The 27975-nt window shown below is 38.1% G+C and overlaps 2 protein-coding genes across 5 annotated transcripts; both read right to left on the bottom strand.

The window, feature by feature from the left end:
* Positions 1-361: 361 nt before the first annotated feature.
* LOC127945889 (complement C1q tumor necrosis factor-related protein 6) lies at positions 362-15649 on the bottom strand. Of its 4 annotated transcripts, XM_052542010.1 has the most exons (6): positions 13783-15649; positions 12058-12243; positions 3920-5155; positions 3479-3562; positions 3038-3163; positions 362-2953 (listed from the first exon to the last, which is right to left on the bottom strand). In XM_052542010.1, exons 2-3 carry the CDS (start codon positions 12233-12235, stop codon positions 4608-4610), a joined length of 726 nt encoding a protein of 241 aa, XP_052397970.1. In that variant the 5' UTR covers positions 12236-12243; positions 13783-15649; the 3' UTR covers positions 362-2953; positions 3038-3163; positions 3479-3562; positions 3920-4607. The 4 variants fall into 4 exon arrangements, with proteins under 4 accessions (XP_052397970.1, XP_052397961.1, XP_052397979.1 ...); XM_052542001.1 differs by lacking the exon at positions 3038-3163 and having other exon boundaries at positions 3416-3562; XM_052542019.1 differs by lacking the exon at positions 3038-3163 and having other exon boundaries at positions 3437-3562.
* Positions 15650-17456: 1807 nt separating this feature from the next.
* On the bottom strand, positions 17457-25783 carry il2rb (interleukin 2 receptor, beta). The gene is made up of 10 exons (XM_052541967.1): positions 25611-25783; positions 22380-22470; positions 21858-21969; positions 21691-21763; positions 21515-21602; positions 20663-20796; positions 20310-20511; positions 20130-20226; positions 19543-19627; positions 17457-19257 (listed from the first exon to the last, which is right to left on the bottom strand). The coding sequence occupies exons 2-10, from the start codon at positions 22456-22458 to the stop codon at positions 18547-18549; spliced, it is 1581 nt and encodes a 526-aa protein (XP_052397927.1). The 5' UTR covers positions 22459-22470; positions 25611-25783; the 3' UTR covers positions 17457-18546.
* Between the last annotated feature and the right edge of the window lie 2192 nt (positions 25784-27975).

The raw sequence follows: 27975 nt of genomic DNA, 5'->3' as shown, positions 1-27975 counted from the left end.
TCACATTGAACCAAGTTTAAAGGATTAAAGTCGAAAATAAAAACGTGGTCTGTACTTAACCCATATTATGGGTGAAACGCAAAATGCTAGGAAGAATGTTTTCGTTTTTAAAGTGTATGCAGATTTGTCCTGCTAAGAACAAAAATCAGCAAAAACAAAAATAACCATACAGATCCTTCACGGAATAATCCGAAATCTTTTTGAACCTCATAAAAAAAAATAATAATAAAAAATTTATTATTTGGAATTTGTTGAGGTTAAAAAACCACAACCCCATAACTGTATTCCTAACTTTCATTTATAAGGAAGAGGAACGTTACAAGAAAATGTTGCTTCAGTAAGTCAATTATTCAAAAAGACATCAGTGAAATGAAGCCTTTATTGTGGCATATAAAATTATTAAAGGAATGCTAGACATCCACACAGTACATTAACATTAAGCACCATTGAGTTAAAACCCAAAACCTTTTCAAATGACTGTCAAGTATGTAACATATAGCACCTGATGTGTTCAACTTACAAATCATTTTTAGCACCTGATTCATTAGTAACAATGCAACCAGATTTTTGTTGTTGTTGTTGTTGTTTCTCAGCATCATTTCTTTACTTGTTAATATTGTATAATCTCTACATTCCTGAGATTCAGATTCTGCAGTCCAGACGGAAGTGGTTTTAAGAAAAAAAATGCTTTTATTGAAGAGTCTTTTAAGTCATCGATTGGGGCAGAGATTGGTGCCTTGTGGTTTCAGGGCATTTAATCTCACTCTCCCTGTCTATATATCTAAGATGTAAGTCTATCAAGTGGATTCTTGCTACTGAAAAAGGAAAGCCACATACATCCTGTTTAACAGCAACAAAAAGCCCCCTCCTCCGATAAACAGAGCCAGACACAACCACATATACACTCAAAGCACATCTTCTCAGGACCTGGCCCATTTAAAACCAACATTTGCTAGTTAGCATTGGCCTACAACACTGTGGCAAGCACATGCTTCAAAGTGAACTTGGTTTGCTATGACTCCAGCGGCCTGTCGATGTTTGAAGGCACCAGCAGCAGGTTTAGGTAGTCTGTCACACCATGTAAACATCCTATCACTCCTAACATAAACCAGCCACCACTTCCCAGGTGCTGCTGATGGACTTTAAGAAGACCCTGCCTAAACACAGACCTAAATATCTGCGCTACATCAGTGGTTCTCAACTGGTTTCATTTAAGATCTGGAGGTCAGAACCGTTTATCGTCCAACAGTAAGCAGAAAGGTCACTGAAGTCAAACAGTTTTGATAATATCACCATGAAATTGGTCAGCACCCAACCACAAATCTGATGTACCTTGTAGTACTCTGATGTACACATTTTATTTTGCTTTGCACACAGTTCAATTGTTTTTTGAAGATTATATCACCTCACACAACCTGACCATGTTGACGTCTGCCTAATTTGACTAGATTCCACATGAAATAAAATCACACCAAACTACTGTACAGTATGTATAGATAGATACTAGATAGTTTGGACGCATAGATTTTGATGTCAACCACAAAAGATCTGGGTGTTTTCTCCTCCTTTTTTATGTTTCTAGCAACAAACCAACAAAACAGACCTGCAGCTAATTTTTGGCTCATGATCCATCAGTTAAGAACTGAATGTTGCGGTCATATTTACCTTTGCTCTGAGACATTTTACGGGCATTCTCTAATGAGTTCCCCACTCAATGTTCAGACGTTAAATTAATGTTACAGAACATTGAAAGAATCTTGCCAAAACATTAGCCAAAGTTTTGGGAAAGTTCCCTGTAATGCCTGGTATGCACTGCACAATTTTTTGGCTGTCCCATATGGAGGATGTCCAACATGAAACAGTCGTGGTGATTTCTTTGGTCATGGCTCATAAATTGTGGTACTTTTCTGTGAGAGAGGCTCAAAGATGGCTTCTGTCATGGTCTTGCAACCAAAGATAGCCCGCGAAAATTTTCTGACAGTGTCAGAGCATCTCACAATGTGTTTGCTGCTACGACTTATGTCTACAGAATAGCCAATAAAAATTAAACATGAAACAACGTATTGATCAACGCAACATGATGCTAAAGTTTAAATACCATAGAGGCTAAAAAAGAAGGAACACTGGTATGCGGAAACCTATTGGAGGCCGTTTGAGACTAAACCAATTGAAAGACTTGCAATACAAATATGTATATTTCAAAGTGTATCGCAAGACATATTGTTCTTGCGATGCACTTTGAAAACTTGCGATACACATTGAAAACTTAAGATACACACTGAAAACTTGCGATACACACTGAGAACTTGCATACATGTGAATCACTTGCACGTACATGTGAAACCCTCTGTGCATATATATGAAAGACATGCGGTTACATTGAAACTCATTGCATAAACTGTACTTCTTTTTCCAAATGAATTAAACTTCTGGTTGCAATGAAATGACTTCCGGACACACTAAAAATGTTTATTCTCTCTCACACGCGAGAATGTTTGAAAGTGCATTCTTTGTGCAGGTACAAGTGTCTCAAATGTATGCACAGGTGATTCACATGTATGCGCAAGTGATTCACATGTATGCACTAGTGTCTCACATGTATGTGCAAGTGTCTCACATGTATGCACAAGTGATTCACATGTATGCGCAAGTGTCTCACATGTATGCACAAGTGATTCACATGTATGCGCAAGTGTCTCACATGTATGCGCAAGTGATTCACATGTATGCACTAGTGTCTCACATGTATGTGCAAGTGTCTCACATGTATGCACAAGTGATTCACATGTATGCGCAAGTGATTCACATGTATGCACAAGTGTCTCACATGTAAGCGCAAGTGATTCACATGTATGTACAAGTGTCTCACATGTATGCGCAAGTTATTCACATGTATGCGTAAGTGTCTCACATGTAAGCGCAAGTGTCTCACATGTAAGCGCAAGTGTCTCACCTGTATGCGCAAGTTATTCACATGTATGCGCAAGTTATTCACATGTATGCGCAAGTTTCTAACATGTAAGCGCAAGTGTCTCACCTGTATGCGCAAGTTATTCACATGTATGCGCAAGTTATTCACATGTATGCGTAAGTGTCTCACATGTAAGCGCAAGTGTCTCACATGTATGCGTAAGTGTCTCACATGTATGCGCAAGTGTCTCACCTGTATGCGCAAATTATTCACATGTATGCGCAAGTTATTCACATGTATGCGCAAGTTATTCACATGTATGCGCAAGTTTCTAACATGTAAGCGCAAGTGTCTCACATGTATGCGCAAGCATCTCACATGTAAGCGCAAGTGTCTCACATGTAAGCGCAAGCGTCTCACATGTATGCGCAAGTGTCTCACCTGTATGCGCAAGTTATTCACATGTATGCGCAAGTTATTCACATGTATGCGTAAGTGTCTCACATGTAAGCGCAAGTGTCTCACATGTAAGCGCAAGTGTCTCACATGTAAGCGCAAGTGTCTCACCTGTATGCGCAAGTTATTCACATGTATGCGCAAGTTATTCACATGTATGCGCAAGTTTCTAACATGTAAGCGCAAGTGTCTCACCTGTATGCGCAAGTTATTCACATGTATGCGCAAGTTATTCACATGTATGCGTAAGTGTCTCACATGTAAGCGCAAGTGTCTCACATGTATGCGGAAGTGTCTCACATGTATGCGCAAGTGTCTCACCTGTATGCGCAAATTATTCACATGTATGCGCAAGTTTCTAACATGTAAGCGCAAGTGTCTCACATGTATGCGCAAGCATCTCACATGTAAGCGCAAGTGTCTCACATGTAAGCGCAAGCGTCTCACATGTAAGCGCAAGTGTCTCACATGTATGCGCAAGCGTCTCACATGTATGCGCAAGTTATTCACATGTATGCGCAAGTTTCTAACATGTAAGCGCAAGTGTTTCACATGTATGCGCAAGCATCTCACATGTAAGCGCAAGTGTCTCACATGTAAGCACAAGCGTCTCACATGTATGCGCAAGTGTCTCACATGTAAGCACAAGCGTCTCACATGTAAGCGCAAGTGTCTCACATCTAAGCGCAAGTGTCTCACATGTAAGCGCAAGTGTCTCACATGTAAGCGCAAGTGTCTCACATGTAAGCGCAAGTGTCTCACATGTAAGCGCAAGTGTCTCACATCTAAGCGCAAGTGTCTCACATGTAAGCGCAAGTGTCTCACATGTAAGCATAAGTGTCTAACATGTAAAAATGAGTGTCTCACATGTATGCTCAAGTGATTCACATGTATGCGCAAGTTTCAATGTGTATCGCAAGTTTTCAATGTATATTGAAAGTGTTTGAATGGGTTTTGTCTCAAACGCAAGATTTATCTTGACTTTTAACTTGAGTCACAGCCTACAATTCAATAGGTTTCATCATGAAAATCACACAACTAATCCCAGTCTATAGAAGGCATTTGCTGGGAAACTTTTTTTTGCGTTAGGATTAGGATTCTGCATTAGGATTTTTTTTTTTTTGGACTGTAGAAATCTAATATGAAATGTTTGGATGCTTTTCAGTTTTGTTAAAGCTGCTCCACTAATCAAGCATTTTGACACATTTTCAAACTTCATGTCCTGTCTCCATTACTGGTCTCACTCTGTTTCTGGTTTGACGAGGTATCCGTTAAAGGTGATGTAAATGTCCACATCATCGCTGTAGATGGCGTTCTCACGCTCACGTTTGTAGAGACGCACCCAGACATTGTCGCCTGCCTGCAGAGGTAGCATGAGGCTCTGGCTCTGCATGATGGAGCGGTCGCTGGGCTGAGCGTAGACGATGGCCTTCTCGCTGTTGTTCTGCATGATGTGCAGGTACGTCTCCTTGAAGTTCCACGTGTGGATGTTCACATTGAAGAAGTAGATTCCTGGGATTTGGCAACGGTATTTCCCGGCAAACATGTCAAAGTGTTCGGGGGAGTTCACAAAGATAGTGTCAAAGATCAGGGCCTGGTAGTTGTCAATGCTGTGAAGGGACTTCCGTCGGCCCACTGAGAAAGCAGAATGCTGGGACTTGCAGGCGTCTCCTGGAGCTCCGGCTTGTCCCTTATCTCCTTTGGGGCCTCCAGACCCCCGTGGTCCTGGTGAACCCTCAATCCCAGACTTCCCAGGTGTCCCTCTTTCTCCACGGTCACCTTTGTCACCTTGAAAACAGACAACAAGATGTGAGATTAAATGAAAAAGCACTAAGAGCAATAATAAACAGATTTTCAGGTGGATATTATAAAGAGTTCTGCAATGTGGCTAACTCGAGCCCTATAAAGCCTAATGTATCACTGATACACAAGCTCCTAAGGCCTCTAAATGATCAACATTATTAAAAGTTTGCTGGAAATTGCCTTCTGTCAAAAAATCATTTAGTGTAATTGTAAAATTACAATTGTAATTGTTTCATTTCTGTTTCAGTTGTTTTTTGTTTATAACCAAATCTTACTATGTGTTTCCAGATCCCTACTATCATTACCACTCGTAAACCATGCAACACACAATGTAGACAGCGCAATCTTAACAACCTGCATACTTTACCTATGTCTGCTAATACACTACTTTCTTTTCCTATTGGTCTCTGGAATTGCCAGTCTGCTGTAAACAAAACTGATTTCATTACTTCTATTATTAGTCATTCAAAGCTTAATCTCATGGCCCTAACAGAGACCTGGATCAAACCAGAGGACACTGCTACACCTGCAGCACTCCAATAATTTCTCATTTTCCCACTCTCCCCGTTTGACTGGAAGAGGTGGAGGTACTGGTCTGCTCATCTCTAATGATTGGAAATGTAATCCTTTACCATCTTTGGGTATCAACAGCTCCTTTGAATCTCATTCAGTTACTGTTACCTACCCTTTTAAAATAATTTTTTTAGTTGTCTATCGACCCCCAGGACCACTGGGTAACTTTTTGGATGAATTAGATGTGTTGCTCTCAACCTTTTCTGTGGATGGTACTCCCCTAGTTATGCTTGGAGATTTCAAAATTCATCTAGATAAACCTCTGTTTGCCGATTTCCACACTCTGCTTGCCTCTTTTGATCTCAACCGAGTGTCAACTACTGCTACTCACAAATCAGGCAACCAACTGGACCTTATTTATACACGACACTGCTCTACTGATCATGTTCTGGTTACTCCACTGCACACGTCGGATCACTTCCTCCTCACTCTTAACCTCAACATGATCCCTGACACATCACTTACCCCTCCACATGTCATCTTTCGACGTAACCTACGCACACTTTCACCCTCCCGGCTATCTGCAATGGTTTCATCTTCACTTCCTTCCCCTAAACTGTTTGCATCTTTGGATGCTAACAGTGCTACTGATACTTTCTGCTCCACTCTTACATCTTGTTTAGACACTGTTTGCCCCTTATCTTCCAGGCCAGCCCGTAACACCCCTTCTGCCCCTTGGTTATCTGATGTTCTACGCGAACACCGTTCTAAGCTTAGAGCTTCTGAAAGGGTGTGGTGCAAGTCCAAAAATACTACTGATCCTATTGTGTATCAGTCACTCCTATCTTCTTTCTCTGCTAATGTCTCCTCTGCTAAAAGGACATACTACCATAACAAAATTAACAATTCGTCTAACTCTTGCATGCTTTTTAAAACATTTTCCTCACTTCTTTGTCCTCCTCCTCCCCCTCCTGCTTCATCTCTAATAGCTGACGACTTTGCAACGTTTTTCATTAATAAAATAAAAAAACACATTAGTGCACAATTTTCCACACCACAATCAGTCAAGCTCATATCACCAGCAAACTTACACTCATTTACATCCTTCTCTTCACTCTCTGAGGCAGAAGTGTCAAAACTCATCCTTTCTAATCACCCTACAACTTGCCCGCTTGATCCAATTCCATCTCATCTCCTTCAAGCCATTTCTCCTGCAGTTGTACCTGCACTCACTCACATCATCAACACATCCCCCCACACTGGTGTTTTTCCTTCATCATTTAGACAGGCACGTATAACTCCACTACTTAAGAAACCCAACCTCAACCCATCTCTTTTAGAGAACTACAGATCAGTTTCCCTTCTTCCTTTTATTGCAAAAACACTTGAATGAGCTGTGTTCAAACAAGTCTCTACATTTCTCACACACAACAATCTCCTTGACAACAACCAATCTGGCTTCAGAAGTGGACATTCAACTGAGACGGCCTTGCTCTCAGTTGTTGAAGCTCTAAGACTGGCAAGAGCAGAACCCAAATCTTCAGTACTTATCCTGCTTGATCTGTCCGCTGCTTTTGACACAGTTAACCACCAGATCCTCCTATCAACGCTACTGGCGAAAGGCATCTCAGGAACCACACTTCAATGGTTTTGAGTCTTACCTATCAGATAGGTCCTTCAAAGTATCTTGGAGAGGTGAAGCGTCCAAGTCACAACATCTAACTACTGGGGTGCCTCAGGGCTCAGTTCTTGGACCACTTCTCTTCTCTGTCTACATGGCATCATTAGGTTCTGTCATTCAGAAACATGGCTTTTCATACCACTGCTATGCTGATGACACTCAACTCTACCTCTCATTCCATCCTGATGATCCGACGGTAGCTATTCACATCTCAGCTTGTCTAACTGAAATTTCTTCCTGGATGATGGACCATCATCTTCAACTCAACCTTGCCAAGACAGAACTGCTTGTGATTCCAGCAAACCCATCGTTCCATCACAATTTCACCATCAAGTTAGGCACATCAACCAAAACTCCTTCAAAAACAGCTAGAAGCCTTGGAGTTATGATTGATGATCCGCTGACTTTCTCAGACCACATTGCTAAAATTGTCAGATCCTGCAGATTTGCTTTATTCAACATCAAGAAGATCAAGCCATTTCTTTAGGAACATGCTGCACAACTCCTTGTTCAAGCTCTTGTTCTGTCCAGGCTGGACTATTGCAATGCCCTCTTGGCAGGTCTTCCAGCCAATTCTATCAAACCTTTACAATTAATTCAGAACGCGGCAGCAAGATTAATTTTTAATGAGCCAAAAAGAATACAGGTCACACCTCTGTTTATCTACAAAACTACCACTGGCTCTGCACCCATTTACCTAAATTCATTACTTCAGACTTATGTGTCCTCTAGAAGCTTGCGTTCTGCAAGTGAACGTCGCTTGATTGTGCCATCCCAAAGAAGCACAAAATCACTTTTACGGACTTTTAAATTAAATGTTCCCTCCTGGTGGAATGAACTCCCCAACTCAATCCGATCTTCAAGAATCGGCTTAAAAGACATCTCTTCCATCTTTATTTGACCCTCTAACTTTAACACTCACTATTCTATTCTTTAAAAAATCTAACTACCTTTCTAATCTTTTTGTATTCTATTTTCTTTTAATTTATTATGCAATTGTATATGTATGTGTGTGTGTATGTGTAAAGACCTCTAACTAGCTTGCTCTATTCTTTTATTTTTTTTATCTGTTTTTCTTTTTATTTATTATATTAGTTAAAATCCCATGCTACGTGTACTGTGTTAACCTAACTGAGACTTGTTATAGCACTTATATATCATTGCTCTTTTTGTTGTTTTTGATTACTTCCACTGTCTTCATCTGTAAGTCGCTTTGGATAAAAGCGTCTGCTAAATGAATAAATGTAAATGTAAATGTAAAAACGTCACACTTTAGATTGTGGTACACAGTTTTTAAATATATTTTTTAATGCAAATATGAGTAAATGTAACCCTAAAATCAACCTTTATTTATTTAGTAATGTTTCAAGATGAACACTCACTGGACTGAAGCAATGTACAGGTCCTTCTAAAAAAAATTAGCATATTGTGATAAAAGTTCATTATTTTTCACAATGTAATGATAAAAATTAAACTTTCATATATTTTAGATTCATTGCACACCAACTGAAATATTTCAGGTCTTTTATTGTTTTAATACTGATGATTTTGGCATACAGCTCATGAAAACCCAAAATTCCTATCTCAAAAAATTAGCATATCATGAAAAGTTTCTCTAAACGAGCTATTAACCTAATCATCTGAATCAACTAATTAACTCTAAACACCTGCAAAAGATTCCTGAGGCTTTTAAAAACTCCCAGCCTGGTTCATTACTCAAAACCGCAATCATGGGTAAGACTGCCGACCTGACTGCTGTCCAGAAGGCCATCATTGACTCCCTGTTCCCAAGGCACCTCAGTGAGAAGTCTGTGGGAAGGAAAAAGTGTGGCAAAAAACGCTGCACAACGAGAAGAGGTGACCGGACCCTGAGGAAGATTGTGGAGAAGGACCGATTCCAGACCTTGGGGGATCTGCGGAAGCAGTGGACTGAGTCTGGAGTAGAAACATCCAGAGCCACCGTGCACAGGCGTGTGCAGGAAATGGGCTACAGAGAAGCAGCACTGGACTGTTGCTCAGTGGTCCAAAATACTTTTTTCGGATGAAAGCAAATTTTGCGTGTCATTCGGAAATCATGGTGCCAGAGTCTGGAGGAAGACTGGGGAGAAGGAAATGCCAAAATGCCTGAAGTCCAGTGTCAAGTACCCACAGTCAGTGATGGTCTGGGGTGCCATGTCAGCTGCTGGTGTTGGTCCACTGTGTTTTATCAAGGGCAGGGTCAATGCAGCTAGCTATCAGGAGATTTTGGAGCACTTCATGCTTCCATCTGCTGAAAAGCTATATGGAGATGAAGATTTCGTTTTTCAGCACGACCTGGCACCTGCTCACAGTGCCAAAACCACTGGTAAATGGTTTACTGACCATGGTATTACTGTGCTCAATTGGCCGTCCAACTCTCCTGACCTGAACCCCATAGAGAATCTGTGGGATATTGTGAAGAGAAAGTTGAGAGACGCAAGACCCAACACTCTGGATGAGCTTAAGGCCACTATCGAAGCATCCTGGGCCTCCATAACACCTCAGCAGTGCCACAGGCTGATTGCCTCCATGCCACGCCGCATTGAAGCAGTCATTTCTGCAAAAGGATTCCCGACCAAGTATTGAGTGCATTAAAAACACTTTTCTTTTATTGGTCGGATGAAATATGCTAATTTTTTGAGATAGGAATTTTGGGTTTTCATGAGCTCTATGCCAAAATCATCAGTATTAAAACAATAAAAGACCTGAAATATTTCAGTTGGTGTGCAATGAATCTAAAATATATGAAAGTTAAATTTTTAGCATTACATTATGGAAAATAATGAACTTTTATCACAATATGCTATTTTTTTTAGAAGGACCTGTACATTTAATTGACTGACAATAGATAATTTTTTTAGAAAAATCATATTAAAATGTGAATATCAAATATGGTACATCAGGCTTTCCCCAATCATCATATTATTGCATTGCATTATATGCTTTCTCCCACATTAAAAACTACAGAGCTTTGATGATAAAACTGAGCATTTAGATATAATCCCAATAAGACACGTTATTGGGAGATATAAAGTGACAACAGATATTTATATGCATTTTATGTAAGAAGTGTAGTATACGGAAATAAATGTATTTGATTTATACAAAAGCTATCAGAATGCCATCTTTATGGCTGATAAAATATCAGATGCTGCACCAAACTGAATATTTTTGCTTAGTCAAATACAATTTGAGTATGAGCTGCATATTCTTCTGTACACTGTCTAAACAAAAGCTTGGTGTATGAAAGACTCATGCCTTTTCAGTATTGTAAATCCTAATTGAAAAAGCACAAGCACAAATTCTGGCATACAACAATTATTTCCCAGAACCTCAAATCACAGCTTCTAAAATGACAAAAGACATTCTCAGACATTTATCTCAGGTTCGTTTTTTTCCCTTTGTATTTTGTCATCATACAATTTTGGCACTAATTGGGACTTCAGCTCAAAGTTTCCAAAGACCTAATTTCCTGCAGGCTTCATTCCGGTATATGCAACAAACACATGCACATATGTGCATGCACAGACATGTTAGAACAACTCTCATGCGGTTCCAGCCACATCAGCACCTTTCCTGCCAGGTTTGTCACTTCCTGTCCACCAAGTATAGGCCTCTAGTTGAGCAGATATTTCTGAGCCAAGAGAGGTTAACTGAGGCTCACAGAAGGGAAGAGAGCAGCTGAAGACACATATTCAAATCATTCAGCCCATTGAATGCCTTATTTTCCATCTGAATTATATTTTGCGGTTCAGAACCAATTTCGCACAGCACTAGTGCCAGAGAAGCAATAGATTGGGAAACAGGGAAAACTAAAATCCAACAAGGATCATTGGGGTCAAAATTTGGCTTCATTGTTGTTCAGTATTCCCTAAAGTTTGTGCTGAAGTTATTTGACTCTGAAACATCATGCACAGATATTATGGATGTTTTCAGTTGATTAAAAGAATAGTTCCCCCAAACTGTAAATTTACTCACCCTGAGGCCATTTGTTTTTCCTTCATTGGAGCAGATTTGGAGAAATGTAGCATTTCCTCACTTGCTCATCAATGGATCCTCTGCAGTTAATGGGTGCCGTCAGAATGAGAGTCCACACAGCTGATAAAAACATTACAGTAATCCACATGACTCCACAATCCATAATAATGCTTCCTTCAGTGTATCATAATCCATCAAAATGTTTGTTCAGATATGTTTTGGACTGTTTTTGTTTGCAAACAGTAGGCTACTTGATCTGTGAGTATTTCTCTCCTGATTCAGGTGAGACTTTTTCACTGGAGAGAGCAATATTTTGGATAGAGGACTGGAAGGAATGGTTCAAAGTTGTACATTTCTTATGCAGCTTTTCGTTTCACAAGACATTAATCGATGGACTGATGTTTTTAATCTGCTGTTTGGAATCTCATTCTGACGGCACCCATTCACTGCAGAGGAGCTGCTGGTGATCGAAGAAACAAGCTCATCTACATCTTGGATGGCCTGAAGAGTACATTTGTATTTTTTTTATTTTTATACAATTTTCATTATTTGTTAGGCCAAAAATTGCAGATTTTTCAGGGTTTGCTCCCAAAGAATGGAGATCGACAGAAGTAGCAGCTGTGCTCGTGTAACTTTTTAACTACACAGCTTGTCTTTGTCATGTAAGCTGAAGTACTTCTTGAAGACTTTGGTGTACCTTTGAGAATGGTCATGTTGATGTATGTGCGGACCTCGGGCATCGCAGGCATGCGTTCTCTGAGGGTCGCAGCCTCCTCTGGTGCTGGGAGGTGCTCACAGCATCGACGGCAGGGCGGTGGAGGTACAGAGACAACCAGATGTAGAAACAGACAGGCAAGCAGGAGAGGCCCAAACATTGTGCAATCTGAGTTAAAAGAATATAATTGCTTTCATTTCATGTGCATTTCAGTCACTCCCTATAATAACTCTCCACACACTGTTATTCTTTCACTTATATGAGATTGTGGAAGCATCCGTTCATTTATTTTTGGGATCATTAACGTAGACTAGATAGAGAATAGAAAGAGAGGGGCTTCTGGGTAATGCTAAGAGTGGAATGCAGTCTGACAAATGTAGGCCCCTTCAAGACCCAGATTAATGTTTCTGTGGACCGAGTCCAACCTGCACATGATTACAGCTAAACTAACACCGTTCAGTCTGTCTGTCTCTCTGCTCGACAGAATCCAGCTCATGCTAAATGTACAGATACTATTAATAACCATAGGTTGATTCCCCCAAAAAGTGAAAACAATGAGGCTGCGTTTCATTTCCATGGATCATATCAGATTATTTAATTATTTGCAATTATTTTAATTTCTTTTTGCCATGCAGCAGGTTTGCCACAGTGCTCTATGATTATGGTATAATCTATTACAGATAACCTGTCCCAAACAGCACATAAAAGAAGAAAAGCTGGATGCTTTACATGTAGGGCAAGTTAACAAAAAAAAGAAAAAAAAAAGCTGCAAGTAGACCTTAAATCATGACTTAAATCAGTGGATATAAAATACATCTGTATATAAAAGTGTCTGTATTACATCAGACTATAACAGGCTGCTGGGTCGGACATGTTGAGACCATAAGAAAAGTGAAGCTTTTGATAATAGCATAAAAATTAATGTCTGAAGGGGTTAGTCGTAAAACTTTCAGTACTGGCAATTTCCACGGCAAAAGTGACAGACATAGACATGTTTTGAATCTAACAAAGATAACGATGAAATAAAGCACGACTCAGATTCACAACAAAAATCACATTCTAATCCACAACAACCAATTATTCATTAGTTGATACAAGTATGTGCCTCTGTACATCAACACGATTATTTTAATGGATTTGCCAGGTAGGCATCATAATAAAGAATGCAACTGCATGAATATGCATGTGTTTTTTTTAATTATTTATTTTTTTATTTATTTTTTTAAACTAGGCTTTAAATGCAAGACAATTTTAGGACTTTTTGAAAATATTTGAAGACCCCGTTTCTAACTTTTCATTTTCAGTGTAACAAGATTTTAATAACCTGCAGCAACCCTGGAATCCTTTACTAAAACATGTTAAAACCAAATAACCGCATGAAGTATGTCTTCCTTGTATTACTGTAGTGTAAAAGATGCAGTGCAGGCGTGTGGGATACATCGACAGCAGCGTGGCAGAGCAAGAAAGCTTTGCACATGCTCTCTGTGTCAGAGGCTGTCCAGCTGCAAGCAAGATGTTAACTAGCTCACAAAAAAAACTGTTTTGAGCAACTTACTCGTAATGATCATCTTAATGAGGCTCCTATCTTGTTACAAAAAAGTGCCATTAAACTCATTTTACTTTATAAAAAGCTTAAATATATAAAGCACAATTTATCTGATCTTTCAGGCGTGTGTGTGTGTGTGTGTGTGTGTGAGCAAAACTTACAGTACTTGTTGCGTTTGCAGCTGCAGTTGGGTCAGTGAGCTGAGAAGAGAAATAAAGAAAAAGAAAAGGAAAATTCTTTGGTCAGCTTATTTCTCCCTCCCTCTTTCTCTCTCCCACCCTCCCTTTCTCTCTTGCTCATTCACCCTCAATGCCTTTCTTCCATCCCATTCCTGAATGTACACACAATGAGCCTGCCAGCTCAGACGGACGTATTTGACTCGTCTTCTAAAATAAAACAACTGTCAAAACTGTTTAGAAGAAGGGAAACCTTTCTTAGTCCAAACAAGCTGTTTTCTGAAAGAGAACTCTATGTCTGTTTCTTTCGAAAGTCTACATTAGAACTGAGTGAACACCGTGAAAACCCACAATGTTTGTGAGCGTAAACATTTCTAAGCAGACACAAACAGAATCTCAGTATGTCCTGCTGCACGCATGTTAGCAGGATGCGGCTTGTTACATGAAAAAACCCCAGATCTTTTCCATCTTCGGAGATCTCCCACAAAGGAATTTCAGGGAAAATGCCAGCACAATTTCACCATGCACATTTGTGGAAACATACACATGTTTCCAACACATATGGATCATTAAAAAACTTCAGTGTAATAAAACAAGGTCTTTTGAGGTTCTGGAAATATTAAATACATCACACACATGTCTTTGAATTCACACACTCATCTGGTTTGCATTAGCATGTCTGGGTCACTGGTTGAATTCCTGTTCCTTATGCAATAGTAATCATCTCATTCTATTCACATGGAAAGAAAATTAAGGTTTGTCATTGACCTTTGATTGGCAAAAAGAAGAGTTTGTCCTCTGCTCAACTCCACCTCATTTTCCTCTCAACATTGTAGTCCAACGTTTTCCTCTGCAGCTTTGCACGGATAATTATTCTCCGTTAATGTCAGGAAAAACATTATTATGAAGCTTTAATCACTGGGTTTAGTAAGAACTTTCTGGAATGTTTAAATATTTATAGTTCACCCTCATCCAACGGACTTCCAATAGAATTAAAAAGTATGAAAAGTCATCGTGGTGTGATTTTTCTTCTTTTTGTTTCAACCCCTGGAACTGCAAACGAAAATTAGCCACCCTGTCTCAATTTACATTGATTTGATCTATTATTTTTGAGACCCTGTGGCCTCATATGAGGACATTATATTTTTGTGAATTTCTCTGAGTGTGTTCATGCCACAGTTTTAGATCTGGATGTCCTGTACAGAGCACATTCAGGGCTTTTCAGAGATACCAAATGATTGGATGTTTCACATGACCACTCCCTCTCCTTGGTCATCAAAATGTCTGAAATTAATTTAGTGACACTCTTATAGAAATATGATAATATTTCTATAATATATTGTAGTTATCATTTAAATCTGTCTAATTTTTAAATTCTGTGTCATAAATCAATATCTCAGAAATATGTTATGGGGTTTCAAATCAAAATATGACTTTCTGTTACTAAACAGGACATTGATTTCATACATGTCCTCAGATGAGGACACCGGGACTAAACGCATGCTTATGACGCATTTTTGGAGACATAACAAATGAATAGAGAAAGAAATTATATTTCAATATTCTATGAAATATTATATATTATTATGAAAATCTTGACAATTATTACTCCCATTATTACACTTCTTTTTTCATTACATGTTGCCCCAAAAACACATTAATATGCAAATTAGATTTAGTTTATAGATACATTGTATATAATGAGAAAACCCATTAATTGTAATTTAACACACATTTTGCAGAAAGAAAAATAGTATATTGAATCATTATGTTATACCATATTTGAGAATGATCTTTATACAAAGTTTGGTTAAAAAAAATAAAATAAAAAATATTGTACATTAAAAATGTATTCGTGATTTTAAAAAAAATTTTTTGCCTATGCATTTCCATTCATGTCTTTTCCTTTTTTTTTAAAGACATTAAGTCCCGATGTCCTATACGGAGGACATAACATAACTTATGAATGAAATGCATGAATGCAGAGCACAAGGCTGCACTGGAAAATCCCGTGTGCGATGCATGACATGCAATTTGCATCTGTGCTTGCAAAGTGAACGAAACTGCTTTGCATCATTTCACATTATGATAGACCCACTGTCCTCACATGAGGACATAATTTTCTGCGAAAACTACTTCCTGTACAAAAACAAATTTTAGGTATTATACTTATTAGGTCCTACATATCCCAAATTGCAAGAACAATTCTAAAATGCACAACAGGCAATCTATAGGGTCTCAGGAGGTTAATGTGTATTGCCCCTGATTAAATGAATATATAAATAAAGGACTCACCCATTCCAATGTCTTTCAAAAATGTATTTCTTTCTTCTGTGGAACACAAAAAGAGATTATAGGCACAGTGTCCATGCTGCTATTTTCCACTGAATAAAGTATAATTACAAATGACGGTTGGCTACTTTATTTATTTCTAATTTATTTTTGTGTTGTCAAAGTTGACTTTTCAGCATCATTACTCATAACTCCAGTCTTCAGTGTCAAATGATCCTCAGAAATCATTCTAATATGCTGATTTGCTGCTTAAGATATATTTCTTATTATCTTAATATATCTTTTAATCTTTTATTCTAACATTATAAATGTTAACTGTCACTTTTGATTAATTTAACGCATCATGGCTGAGAGTTCTTTCTTTTTAAAAATCCACAAACTTTTGAACAGCAGTGTAAGTATAAAAGGCGGGAAAACTGCTATATAGTATGATTCCATTGTTATCCTTTCAAATTCTTACAAGTCCTCTGTTACCTCCCATATATGTCTCGGTTTAATTCATCCCTCAGTCATGAGCTCTCTGCTGCCTTCTGGTGGGAAATATCAACAGTTAGAGCAGGTTTCCTTAAAAATAAGGTCAAATTCAGGCACATATAAAGTCAAACATCATGTTGATGCTCCCTCTTCTCCTTCTCTAGAAAAACTACTTTGGTATGGTTCACTGAGTTTATTTTTCAGGCCACGCAGGGGAGATGAGCTACGCAAGCCGCGCTCCACAGCGGTGAACGGAAACGGGCTGGCACTTATAAATGTCAGACCACATGCTACCTGCAATAACTCTCGTTCACACACACACACACACAAGATTTTTTGTGTAAACAACATGAAATTCACATCATCATATTTTGGGGAATTTATTCCATTCCACAAAATTCAAGAATACATAGGAAAATTAATTAATACAAAAAAAAGTAACAATCATAAAACAAGTATTATGTAATTGCAACAAGTACAAAATGAATTGCATTCTTTGATCAAATAAAAATGCCTATTTTACTAGCATAGAAAAAAGTGAACACAGATTAGTTTAATGCTAGAGCTTTCTAAAAGGTATGATCCAGAAATGCTCAAATTATGCAACTAAAGTCCTCACAGCAACTGTATGTATGTTTGTTTTTAGACCTTGAAATATCGGTTTTAAAATCATTTTCTGATGGTACACTGGCTTCTTATAAAGCAAAAGGCTTTTGTTTCTTTTCCATGTTCTCCTGAAATGTTTGTTCTGGAAGCATGTAGGTTTGGTGAGCGGGTAAGAAATTCCCAAGAAATACACTAAACTGCATACAGTTGCTTTAAAACGTTCTGTTAGAAAACGTATAGATATGAGTATACATATATATATATATATATATATATATATATATATATATATATATATATATATATATATATATATATTGTAATATCTCTAGGATTTTCCCCCCGAACAACCTCGAGGCTTAGGTATTGATGGATTTGCCGTGCAGTCAAAACAACTACTGTTCTAAACAAATAATTCACATTTGACAAAAAGAAGCAGCTTTTATACCATGTTCATAGCAGTCAGATGAACTTGAAATAGTCATTAATATAGCAGCTGAAAAATCAAGCAAATGCTTTGCGCTCGATTTTGAATACAGAAAGTGTTCAGATTGGAGACTTGAACAGCTAAATCATTTTTGCCCAATTATATTTCACCAATGAAAATATGAAATGGAAGCAACATGAAAGGTTCCCCAGCAGTTAAAGTTAACATTCGCTAAATAAAACAACATTAAATCAATAAAGCAAGATGTGTTAAACACATATGCGTCAAACAAAAGCGTAACAATCACTTAACAGGAATGTTCTGGGTTCATATCAGCATCTGACACTCAGTTCAACTTGACCCTTTCCACACAAAAACATGTTATCTGAGCTGGAACTTACTTTGTATCGTCCTTATTACAGTGGTACTGACATTCAAGATGTCTTTAAATCTAGCTTATCATGTTGCTGCACAAAGGAATCAAACAGTTTTTCATGAATATTAATCATCTTCAAAAGGTACACTACAATTGAAAAGTTTGGGGTCAGCACATTTTAATACTTTTATTCAGCAAGGACGCATTCAACTGATCAACAGTGACAGTAAAGACATTTATGTTACAAAGGATTTCTATTTCAAATAAACGTATTTTCAGTACAAAATCCTGGAAGATTAAGACGGTGTCCCACTAAAATATAAACAGTTTTCAACAGTGATAATAATAAAAATGCTTCTGAAGGATCATGTGACACTGAAGACTAATAGGAATAAATTACATTTTATGTACATACATGTGAATGCTAGAGGCTTCTGCCAAAAACATTTACTGACCCCAAACATTAGAACTGTACTCTATCTGTCTGTACAGAATAAGTTTCAAGTTCAAAAATAAGTTTTATTCTACCCTGGTCTCACTTATACACATAGACAGAGATGGACTAGGCCTCGGTTCAGATGGATTTGTTGCTGTATTTCTGCATCTCCTTCAGGGTCAGATATCCACTGCCGCTGGGCTCAATCATGGAGGAGGGTCTGATCCCAGCGCCCTCTGCAGACTCAGAGCTGGAAACGCAACTAGATGCTCTCACAGGTTCAGACCACGGTGTGACGACGGCCGCTGGAGTGAAACGCTCTGCTGGGCGAACTGCATCATGGGAACCCCGTGACAGCGATATAATGAAGGAAACCAGCGCATGTCCTTCAGCCGCACATCTCTCCGCGCCGCTGATGTCTTCATCTTCTTGCTCGTCCTCTTCAGGCATGTCGAACCCTGAGTCTGGGCTCATGGGCTGTTCTGTCTGGTAACTTGGGGATTGCAGACATTCGTATGAAGACCCAGGGGACGAGAGAGTGGAGCTTGTGCCTTCCTCGGGGTGGTAGGTGAAGTAGACGGGGCAGGTTTCGAGGTGAAGAGAGCCTGTGTTGGATTTGCTGTAGAAGTAGCCCATGTTAGAGATACCAGATGATGATCGACGACTAGTGCCGCTGTTGTCCAGTCCAGAGTCCATCTGATTGGAGCGAATGAGCGCGGCAGCAGACATCCGAGCATTTGGATCCGTCAAGGACACGTCCCAAAAGTCTGAGACCTCCACAGGTGAGATATCGTCACATGACTGAGGGGTAAGAAACGGCCCGACAGAATTCTGACAGCCCAGCCATTTCTGTGGACGAGTAAGAGGAAACGCACGCGGTCAGTGTGTGTGTGCTCTGTGGCTTGCTGAAAGAAGACACGAGTAGGCATTTGCAAGAATTGCAGGTTTCAGCCACATCTGTTAACATGGGTGTGTTTGAGAGTGTTTTATGGGTAGGGTTTTGCATAGGAAGAGCAACGTGTGAATCTGAGAGTGTTGTTATTATCATTAACATAAAAAAAAAAATTGAGTACTGGCATCAAATTTAGTTCGAACAAGCACTTTGGAAACTAGCATAGCGCACATGCAACTCACCCGGAAGTTTCCACCATGAACCGTGTGAAGAGGCTGGAAGTATTTGGAGGGGTCTGGTACGTGTAGATTGTTCGGTTTAAATGATCTGCAAAGAAATGTGATGCACAAACAAACACAAATATCAGGTGCAGACACCAACATGACACGGAAATACTGTAGGTAGAAACGCACACACACACCTACACACACATGCCCACACAGCACTTTCCACAAATAGAGTAAAAACTAGGGCTTGTACGTCTTGAAAAAAAATGAGGTCAAATATTTGTTCTTCTCCAACGAAGGGTCAATAACAAGGCTTTGAGCTTTAGAAAATGTTGTTCATCCACCTCAGGAGGTCAAACTAAAATGTGTGCATTATGTTTTGCTCGTGTTCTCTGTGAGGGCTTTTGCAATACTGTTAAAAAACTTGTTTAAAAGTCAGACTTGTGTGATTTCAGTCGTTTGTTGAAAAAAATAAATAATTATACAAAAAAATGTATATATATCAGGAGGAGGAGCTAGAAAAACACAACAAGGATATGCTACGAAATAAAAGAAGGGCCATCAAGACATCAAGACATATCACATGTACATCTAATACTCACCGGCTGCTTTTCTTTGACTTATAGATGGCCAAACAAAACACAGCAATAACAATCAATATGTGGAATCCAATGATCAGAACAACAGAATCATCAGTGACTGAAAAAAAGAAATGCGGGCATGAAATATAATATCATCTTAACTCACAGCCAAATATAAGAGGGCCGGTCAAGAAGCCCCACCTGAAGATTTCACTGGCAGCCCAATCTCAGACCTCCAGGACGCAGCAGGACTCCAGTCGCTCCATTCCCCCCGAAGATAACCCTGATTTAGGGGCTCATCAGGCTTCACACGTACCCTGGCCTGGTACTCTTCTCCTACAGTCAGTTTATTAATGTCCAGCTGCACGTATCTTTCGTGAGAGACATTCACATATGCTGCCGTCTATAGCGCAGAAGCATGCAAAAATAGGCAATCATACACATAAACACAAAAAATACATTTAAAACGATGCCTATATTTGAGCAGGTTAGTAAAGATTTAAATGCATGTAATTGTATGTCATTAAATAGTTAAATAAAAAGTGCTCACTTACCTCCCATCTTGTATTTGCGGCTTTAAACTGCAGCTGAGATTCATAAGAGTTTAGGGATTTTGGAAAGTTATTGCCTGTACTCCAAGTTATGTTGTCCCCGCTTACAGTGGGCTTATCTGGTGGTTGTGTCTTAACTGTCATATAAAAACAAAAATAAAATACAAACCACCATGAGGGACCTTTACAATGAGCATGGTGCTAGCAACAGCAAAGACATAGGTTTCATTCATAGGCAATGCAGGGACTGATGTACACTTTGACTGTGATGTAAGTTACAAATGCTTAAATGTAAACTATACAAGTAGCATCCTTAAATTCATACACAGCAAGCAGCATACGGATAATGGGGGGTTTACAGTGACTGAAACCTCTAATAGTGGCTTAAACACACAAACACACACACACATAACTCAGAAAATGTATATATATATATATAAAACACTGGATATGTGCAATACACACGTTTAATTCTACACATGATATCATTTACATTTCAGTGGCGTAAAGTTAACGTTTGTCTGAGTGCGTGCCACACAGACGCTCGCAAAAGCAAGTCGCAGTCGCTGAGAAGCAAGTCCTGTTTCCATTAATCATAGATTTCACTAAGTTTGTCTCCTAAATGCTTTGTGTAAAAGGTATTAAAGTGTTTGTCTAATTGTGTCAAGGATTAAAAAGACCATTATCCATCCAATTACTGAAATTCACACGCTTTTCCAACACAGCTTTGCATATGATCTTTGATTCATTTTATTTGACTGCTACACTGTACGTGTGTGTGTGTTTCATTTTTACATTTACCTGGCATTTTAAATATATCTACAACCCACCGATAGCAGAAATTCATCCACTTACTGTGTCTGGCAGGATGATAATGCAGTTCAAAAATGGCTGATCCATTACAGGTTACATTCAACCAGATTTTGTTCTTGAAAAAAAAGTTCTGTTAAAGAGAGGGGAATGTTGGAAAAGAATACATGTCAATCAGTGTCGATAATAATTCAACTTAAATCTCATCTATTTCTACTCACACGATGGTGAAAATTCAAAGAACAACTTCTCTTATGATGTCTTTGACTGCTCAGTGGCACCAGCTCACATGATCTACAAACACATTTCAGTTCAATTCAGATTTGAGAAGGTTTGTTGAGAAATGTTAAAATGGCCTATTCTGAGACTTGAAACTGAAACCTCAAACCTTTTTGTATCACTTTTCCCCACAAGCTCACATTGCTGGCCGGAGAAATCTGTAGAGTTCCACCACACGCACGAAATGTTCGTCACGTAGTCATTCACACAGGTCAGACCTGCTGTTTATGGTTGAACCAAGAAGAGATAAGAAAACACGTGCTTTGAATTTCGATATTCATAACGCTAAAAACAGAGCTCCCTACAAAACAGATGAAGGTAAATACACCAAACTAACATTACTTGGTTCTCAGAACGTTCTGGAAATGTTACTCTTTGGTTTCCAGAACATTCCAAAAACAAACTTTTCTTTTTCTTTTTTTAGAAAAATAATTATCTTTTTTCTAGGGTTTGCAGAACATCCCGCTAAGAATAATTATTAGGGACCATTCCGTATAAATTATTTTAAAGTTATCTAAAAAAAATACTCCCTGCAACATTCTGGAAACATTATTTTATGGCTGTAAAAATATAATATCTAAACGGGAACCGTATGCTAATGTTAGGGGAACGTTCTGTGTTTGCTAGGTACCTCTTTGCGTGGACTGGCCAGTTCCATAAAATACGATGAAGATGAAGATGAAGAGAGGGGTGTGTCTGTAATCCTTCATCACTCCTTGGATCTTAAACACACATGTAAAACACACTTCTTTAAAAAAAAGTTGACATTTAAAAAAATCTGCATTACAGAAAAGGTCTGGAATGACATGAGGTGAGGAAATGATGATAATTTTACTTTTTGAATGACTGAACACTCTAAAATATATCAACACAATATATTAATATTCCATCTATTTGTGCAGCACATGCTACTGTAAGAATTTTAACTCTAAATTTGGCTTCTCTTCTGCATCTAGCAACCTTTGACATCCAAAGAACTTTTCCATTACACAAAATGTTCTTCATAGTGAAAAAGGGTTCTTTAGAATATAAAATCGTATTAAATATCAAATTGGTTCTTCTATGGCATCACTGCGAAAAACAAAACAAAACACCTATTTTGGAACCTTTATTTATAAGAGTGTATGGGGTTAACACTTGGTCTCAATGCAGCACCACTGTGGTTACATTAATCTATCGCCTAAATATCTATTTCTATGGTTTCTATCATATTTTGTGAGGTAGTCAGATGATGTGATCGATGGTGTTCTGCTAATAACTCGAACTGTCGCTATGGAGACTATGACTAAGAACGAGACCGCAAATGTAGCTGGTCTTTACCTGTGGCTGAAAGTGACATATAGAAATGCACAAAATTAGACCATATTGCTCCTGGGAAGCAAGATTTAAGTTGGTCACACTGAAATGGGATGATTAAACAAATCAATGTAAATTAAGGCATTTAGAAAACACTTTTATCCAAAGCAACTTACAGTGCATTCAGGCTATACATTTTTAACTGTCATGTGTTCCCGGGGAATCGAACCCCAACCTTGCACTTAATAGCACAATGCTCTACCAGTTGAGCTACAGGAACATGATTCAATAAAAGGATAAAATTATATCCGTTTTGTTATATGCAAGGCAAAATCGTGCGGCCAATTATTTAACTATATAGCACAATTTTCCTCACAAAGCTGCATGATTTTAAGTCCACATTAAAGCCTGTAAAACCCAAGAACAATAACTATGATGTGGACAATAATGTTCTGTTTACTGTATCGTGCACGCTTCATTTAAGTCATCTGAAGCTCTGATTGGCTGTCAATATTATCGTTATTGTCAATGTTATACCTGAACAGGCCTTGCTCCGACGTTTAAAGGGATAGTTCACACAAAAAAACTAAATAAATTTTCCCACCATCAAGTTGTTCTAAACCATGTGTTTGTTTATTCTGTTGAACACAAACGAAAATATTTTGAAGAACATTGACTTCCCTGGCATTGAAAAAAATATATATTCAATTCAAGTTCATTTGTATAGCGCTTTTTATGATACAATCATTGCAAAGCAACTTTACAGAAAGTTAAGAATTTTCAGAAAAATGAATACAAGATGTAGTCGACCAGATGATGAACACTGAAAAAAAAACACATTAAAATCCTTTTAATGTTAGTTTAAAGTAACTTCGGTCATTGTTTACTCACCCTCATGGATGTCTGTTTTCAAGTTTCTCGCAACTCTGAAGTTGGAATATTTTCCTCGCAAATTTTGAATTTACGTCTCACTATTCTGAGTTTATATCTCGAAATTCTAATTTTTTCTCAGAATTCTGAGTTTACATCTCTAATTATTGTATATATTTTTTTTATAATTGTGACTTTTTATCGTAGAATTCTAAATTATTTTCTCAGAATTGTGAGATTATATCTCTGCCTTGCACCGAATTGCAAGTTTATGTCTTACTATTCTAACTTTTTTCACAGAATTCAGAGAAACAAAGTACGAAATGTGAGATAAAATGTTGCAATTAATTTTATTTTCTTACATTTTTATTCCCTGGCATAAAAAGGCTTCCATACCCTCATATTTTTGCAAACCTATACAAGTTACTTTCTTACTTTCGAAAGAAGATGTGTTGAAGAATATCTAGAACAAGGTTGAAATGTTGGTGTTATATTTCCCTATATTTAATAATTATGCAAATAGCCAGTCAGCCAAAAGAGCTTTAATTTTTAAAATCCAGACTTTCACTTTTGAATGGCATTGCTGTGGTTTTCTACCTGACAGGATGTTGCCCAAAAAATACGGTAAACTGCAGAGCATGCATATTGAATTCCATTGCAAAATTTTTGACATGAACTTTAGATGAGTTTTAGATCTACGTATATGATGCAGGCTACCTTTGTCTCTTTTGCTGAGTGGGCCATTGTCAGCAGCGCGCCCCTCTTTGTGAGTGGGTGGTCAAAGTTTACACAGGCAATTTCCACTAACACTACAAAATGACACCCACAGACAACAACAGAAACCCTAAGCTATAACCGTAAGGTGACTTCTTGTAAAGAGGCGTTTTGTGTATACCAACGGCCAAAGCGATGAGAGATATCAAACAATGACAGGACAGTCTACAGCAAACACTGACGGTGCGGTTTCACCTGAACACATTTAAAAGTGGCTGACAAGTAATTCCGATACAGTTTATTTGACACAGAGGTTTAAACCTCAACTCCTTATCTGAGTGATCGCTGCAAACATATGGTTCACACTCTTGGTTTCACTAAATGCTTCAGCATTTCCTAGCTTTTGGGTTATTCTAAAGAGCACCTAAAGATTAATACAAACCAACTTGTATATTGCAAGTACACCGTTATTTTTTAAATAAATCAATGCATTGTGATTATTTACCACTAATTTATTGTTGACAGAAATGATCTGGACCCCGAAGTCACTCTTAAAAATGTAGTTTGTTGTATTAATCAACATAAAAATCTGGCTAAAAACCTTTTTTCAGAACTACAATTCTATAGTCATTTTGCGATTACTTTTATGCAGCAGGGTGATTTTTTTTAGCAGATGTAGTGGATTTTCCTCCAGTTCCAGAATGAATTAGAACTACAAAATGTAACAATCCAACAGTATTTCTAATGATTTATAAACAAATTCCTTTTTGTGAAATGTTTTACATGAAATGAATGCTGCTTGTTTTGAAAAATAATGCAATGTCATGCATTTTTAACTGAGGCTTAAGGGTTCAAATATATTTTAGGTTCAGTGTACATGACATTACATCATTTTTTATGTCAGATTAGATCAGATCCTATCAGATACAATACATCATTGCTCAACCAAGCAGTTATTTAATAGTGGTAGTATAAGACTTACCCTTCGACTTCAGCTGTCTGAGCAGGCACCATGGATGCTGAGGTCTGTCTGTGTACCTGACCCCCAGCCCCTTCAACCTCCTCCCTTCAACGCTCTCGCTCACTGCTCCTCCCCTTTTACCTCCATCTGTCAGGAGGATCTCTTTCTCTATCACTCTACTCCTTCCTTTCTGTTACTCATCCGATCTCTCTCTTTCTTGCTCTCTCTCTCTCTTTTGACAAATGCATATTCTTCCTCTCCGCTCTTTGTATGACTGAGTAACCACAGAGTTACTCAGACAAGTCTACAAACCATGAAACGCTAAATCAAAAGGTCAGAGGGCCTGAAGAGAAAAAAGACCGTCTCAAAAATTCTCGGAAGGGTGTTCATCTTTATTCTTATTACTTATGTCTCATTTATTGTTATGTCTTGATTACTTAAAGTATGTATAGTTTTGTGACAGTCTGAAGTTTGATTTTAGGGAAAGTATAGATAGCTAAAAGTTTTTAAAAAGGCCTGGAAAGACTGAATTTCATGGCTTCTGGTGAGAATATAAATATTAGCCCCCTGGGCCCCATGTTGGGCTCGACACACAGCGCCTGAGCGGTGCTCAGAGCACAAAAGTTTGATGAGGACCACATCCTGTTTCACACAAACTTTTATACCCACAGACTATACACACAAACATGCATACAAACAAACACATGCATAAGTGCATGCATGCAAGAATCCACATGCAATGATAACTGGGCTCTGCTGAAGTGTAAGAATTTCCAAAATATAGAAAAAAAATGCATCTTGCATAAATCTGTACTTTTATCATCTTATATAAGTATACGTCTGATTTAGCATTAAATATATATATATGCATAAAATATATTATTTGAAACTCCACAACACTTCAGCAAAACTTGTCAACACCAAAATTTGTCCAGTATTTGCATACCACAAACCAGTAATGTTTGTATGTTTTTATCAGGCATTTATACACACCACAGTTAAAGTGTGTAATTTCTGCATCACTAGAATCACCATACATAATTACCAAAAACTAGACTTGATTTTTCATTTTGGACACTGGACACAATCAAATAGATTCCGTCCTAAACTCATAACAGGCAAAGGAGTCAGTATTGTTGTGCTATGATGGTTGCGATGCTCAAACAAACAAAACAATGCTTTGATAGTGCCACAGAGCTAAAGTGTAAACCAGCGCACTCATTTTGATAATTTGCAAAGAGATGTTTGGGTTTCTGCAAAAAAGAAAAAAAAAAAAGTGTGAGTTCTTATGCAATCCACCAATATATTTGTATAGAAATGTATTGGACTGTCTTCAAACAGTGCTCGATCTGTGCGTATTTCTCTCCTGATTCAGATGACAAGACTTTTTCAATAGAAAGCAATATTTGGGGTAGAAGATTTGAGTTTCAGCCGGAAGCAACATTTTTAAAGTTAAAACATCTTAATGATGTATTCATTTGTTAGAAACAAATAATTTCCCCCTTCATTGGAGACATGTGGATAATTGTGATGTTTTTATCAGCTGTTCGGACTCTCATTCTGACAGCACCCATTCACTGCAGAGCATCCATTGGTGAGCAAGTGATGAAATGCTAAATTTCTCCAAATCTGCTCAAAATTTATCCAAAACAAAGAAGAAAAATAAACTCATCTACATCTTAGATGCCCTGAGTGTGAGTAATAGTTCATTTTTGACTATGCGAAATGTCACCAAAAAGCAAAATGTACACTAATGATTGCCCAACAATTCAGCCTCCCTCGCGAGCCCATAGCTCAACCTTTTTGTTAACAGTCTGGAATCTGAAGGTTAACACTCTTGTACTGTGATGCAAGATGTTTTAGGTGAGAACGCAGAGTTTAAAAAGGTACTCAAAACTTACTAAGAAAAGTAAGCATGTGATGTATCAGAACAGGAATTTAAAGCATGAGGTGAGCCGATGAGACACACAACACGCTTATCTGGTAAAGGTCAGTTGTCTCTGTGAAGGGAAGGGGGAGGGATTGACACTTGAGCAAAACAAGAATACAGCCTCGAACTGCAAAACCACAAAGAGTGGGTGTTTGAGGGGTCTTAAGTAGGTGTTAAGACTTGTGTGCGGGTGTGTGTGTGTGTGCATATGTGTGGGTAGAAACTACAACCTAAATACAACCATGCATTTTATAACTTGACCAGCAATACCCAAAATAAACCAAATCGTGCTTTTTACAGCTTCTTACAGTGGAAAAGTATCATTATATTACCACATCCATGCATCACTTAGCAATAAGGCTGCATATTAACACTGGCTAAATATCTTTACAGCATTTACACTAATAGAATGGGTATAGATAGTTTTTAGTAGATTTCTAAAGCGTTTACATTTGT

This window comes from Carassius gibelio, chromosome A3, assembly GCF_023724105.1.
Source record: "Carassius gibelio isolate Cgi1373 ecotype wild population from Czech Republic chromosome A3, carGib1.2-hapl.c, whole genome shotgun sequence".
Classification (NCBI taxonomy): domain Eukaryota; kingdom Metazoa; phylum Chordata; class Actinopteri; order Cypriniformes; family Cyprinidae; genus Carassius; species Carassius gibelio.
This window is presented reverse-complemented; position numbering and strand designations above follow the sequence as displayed.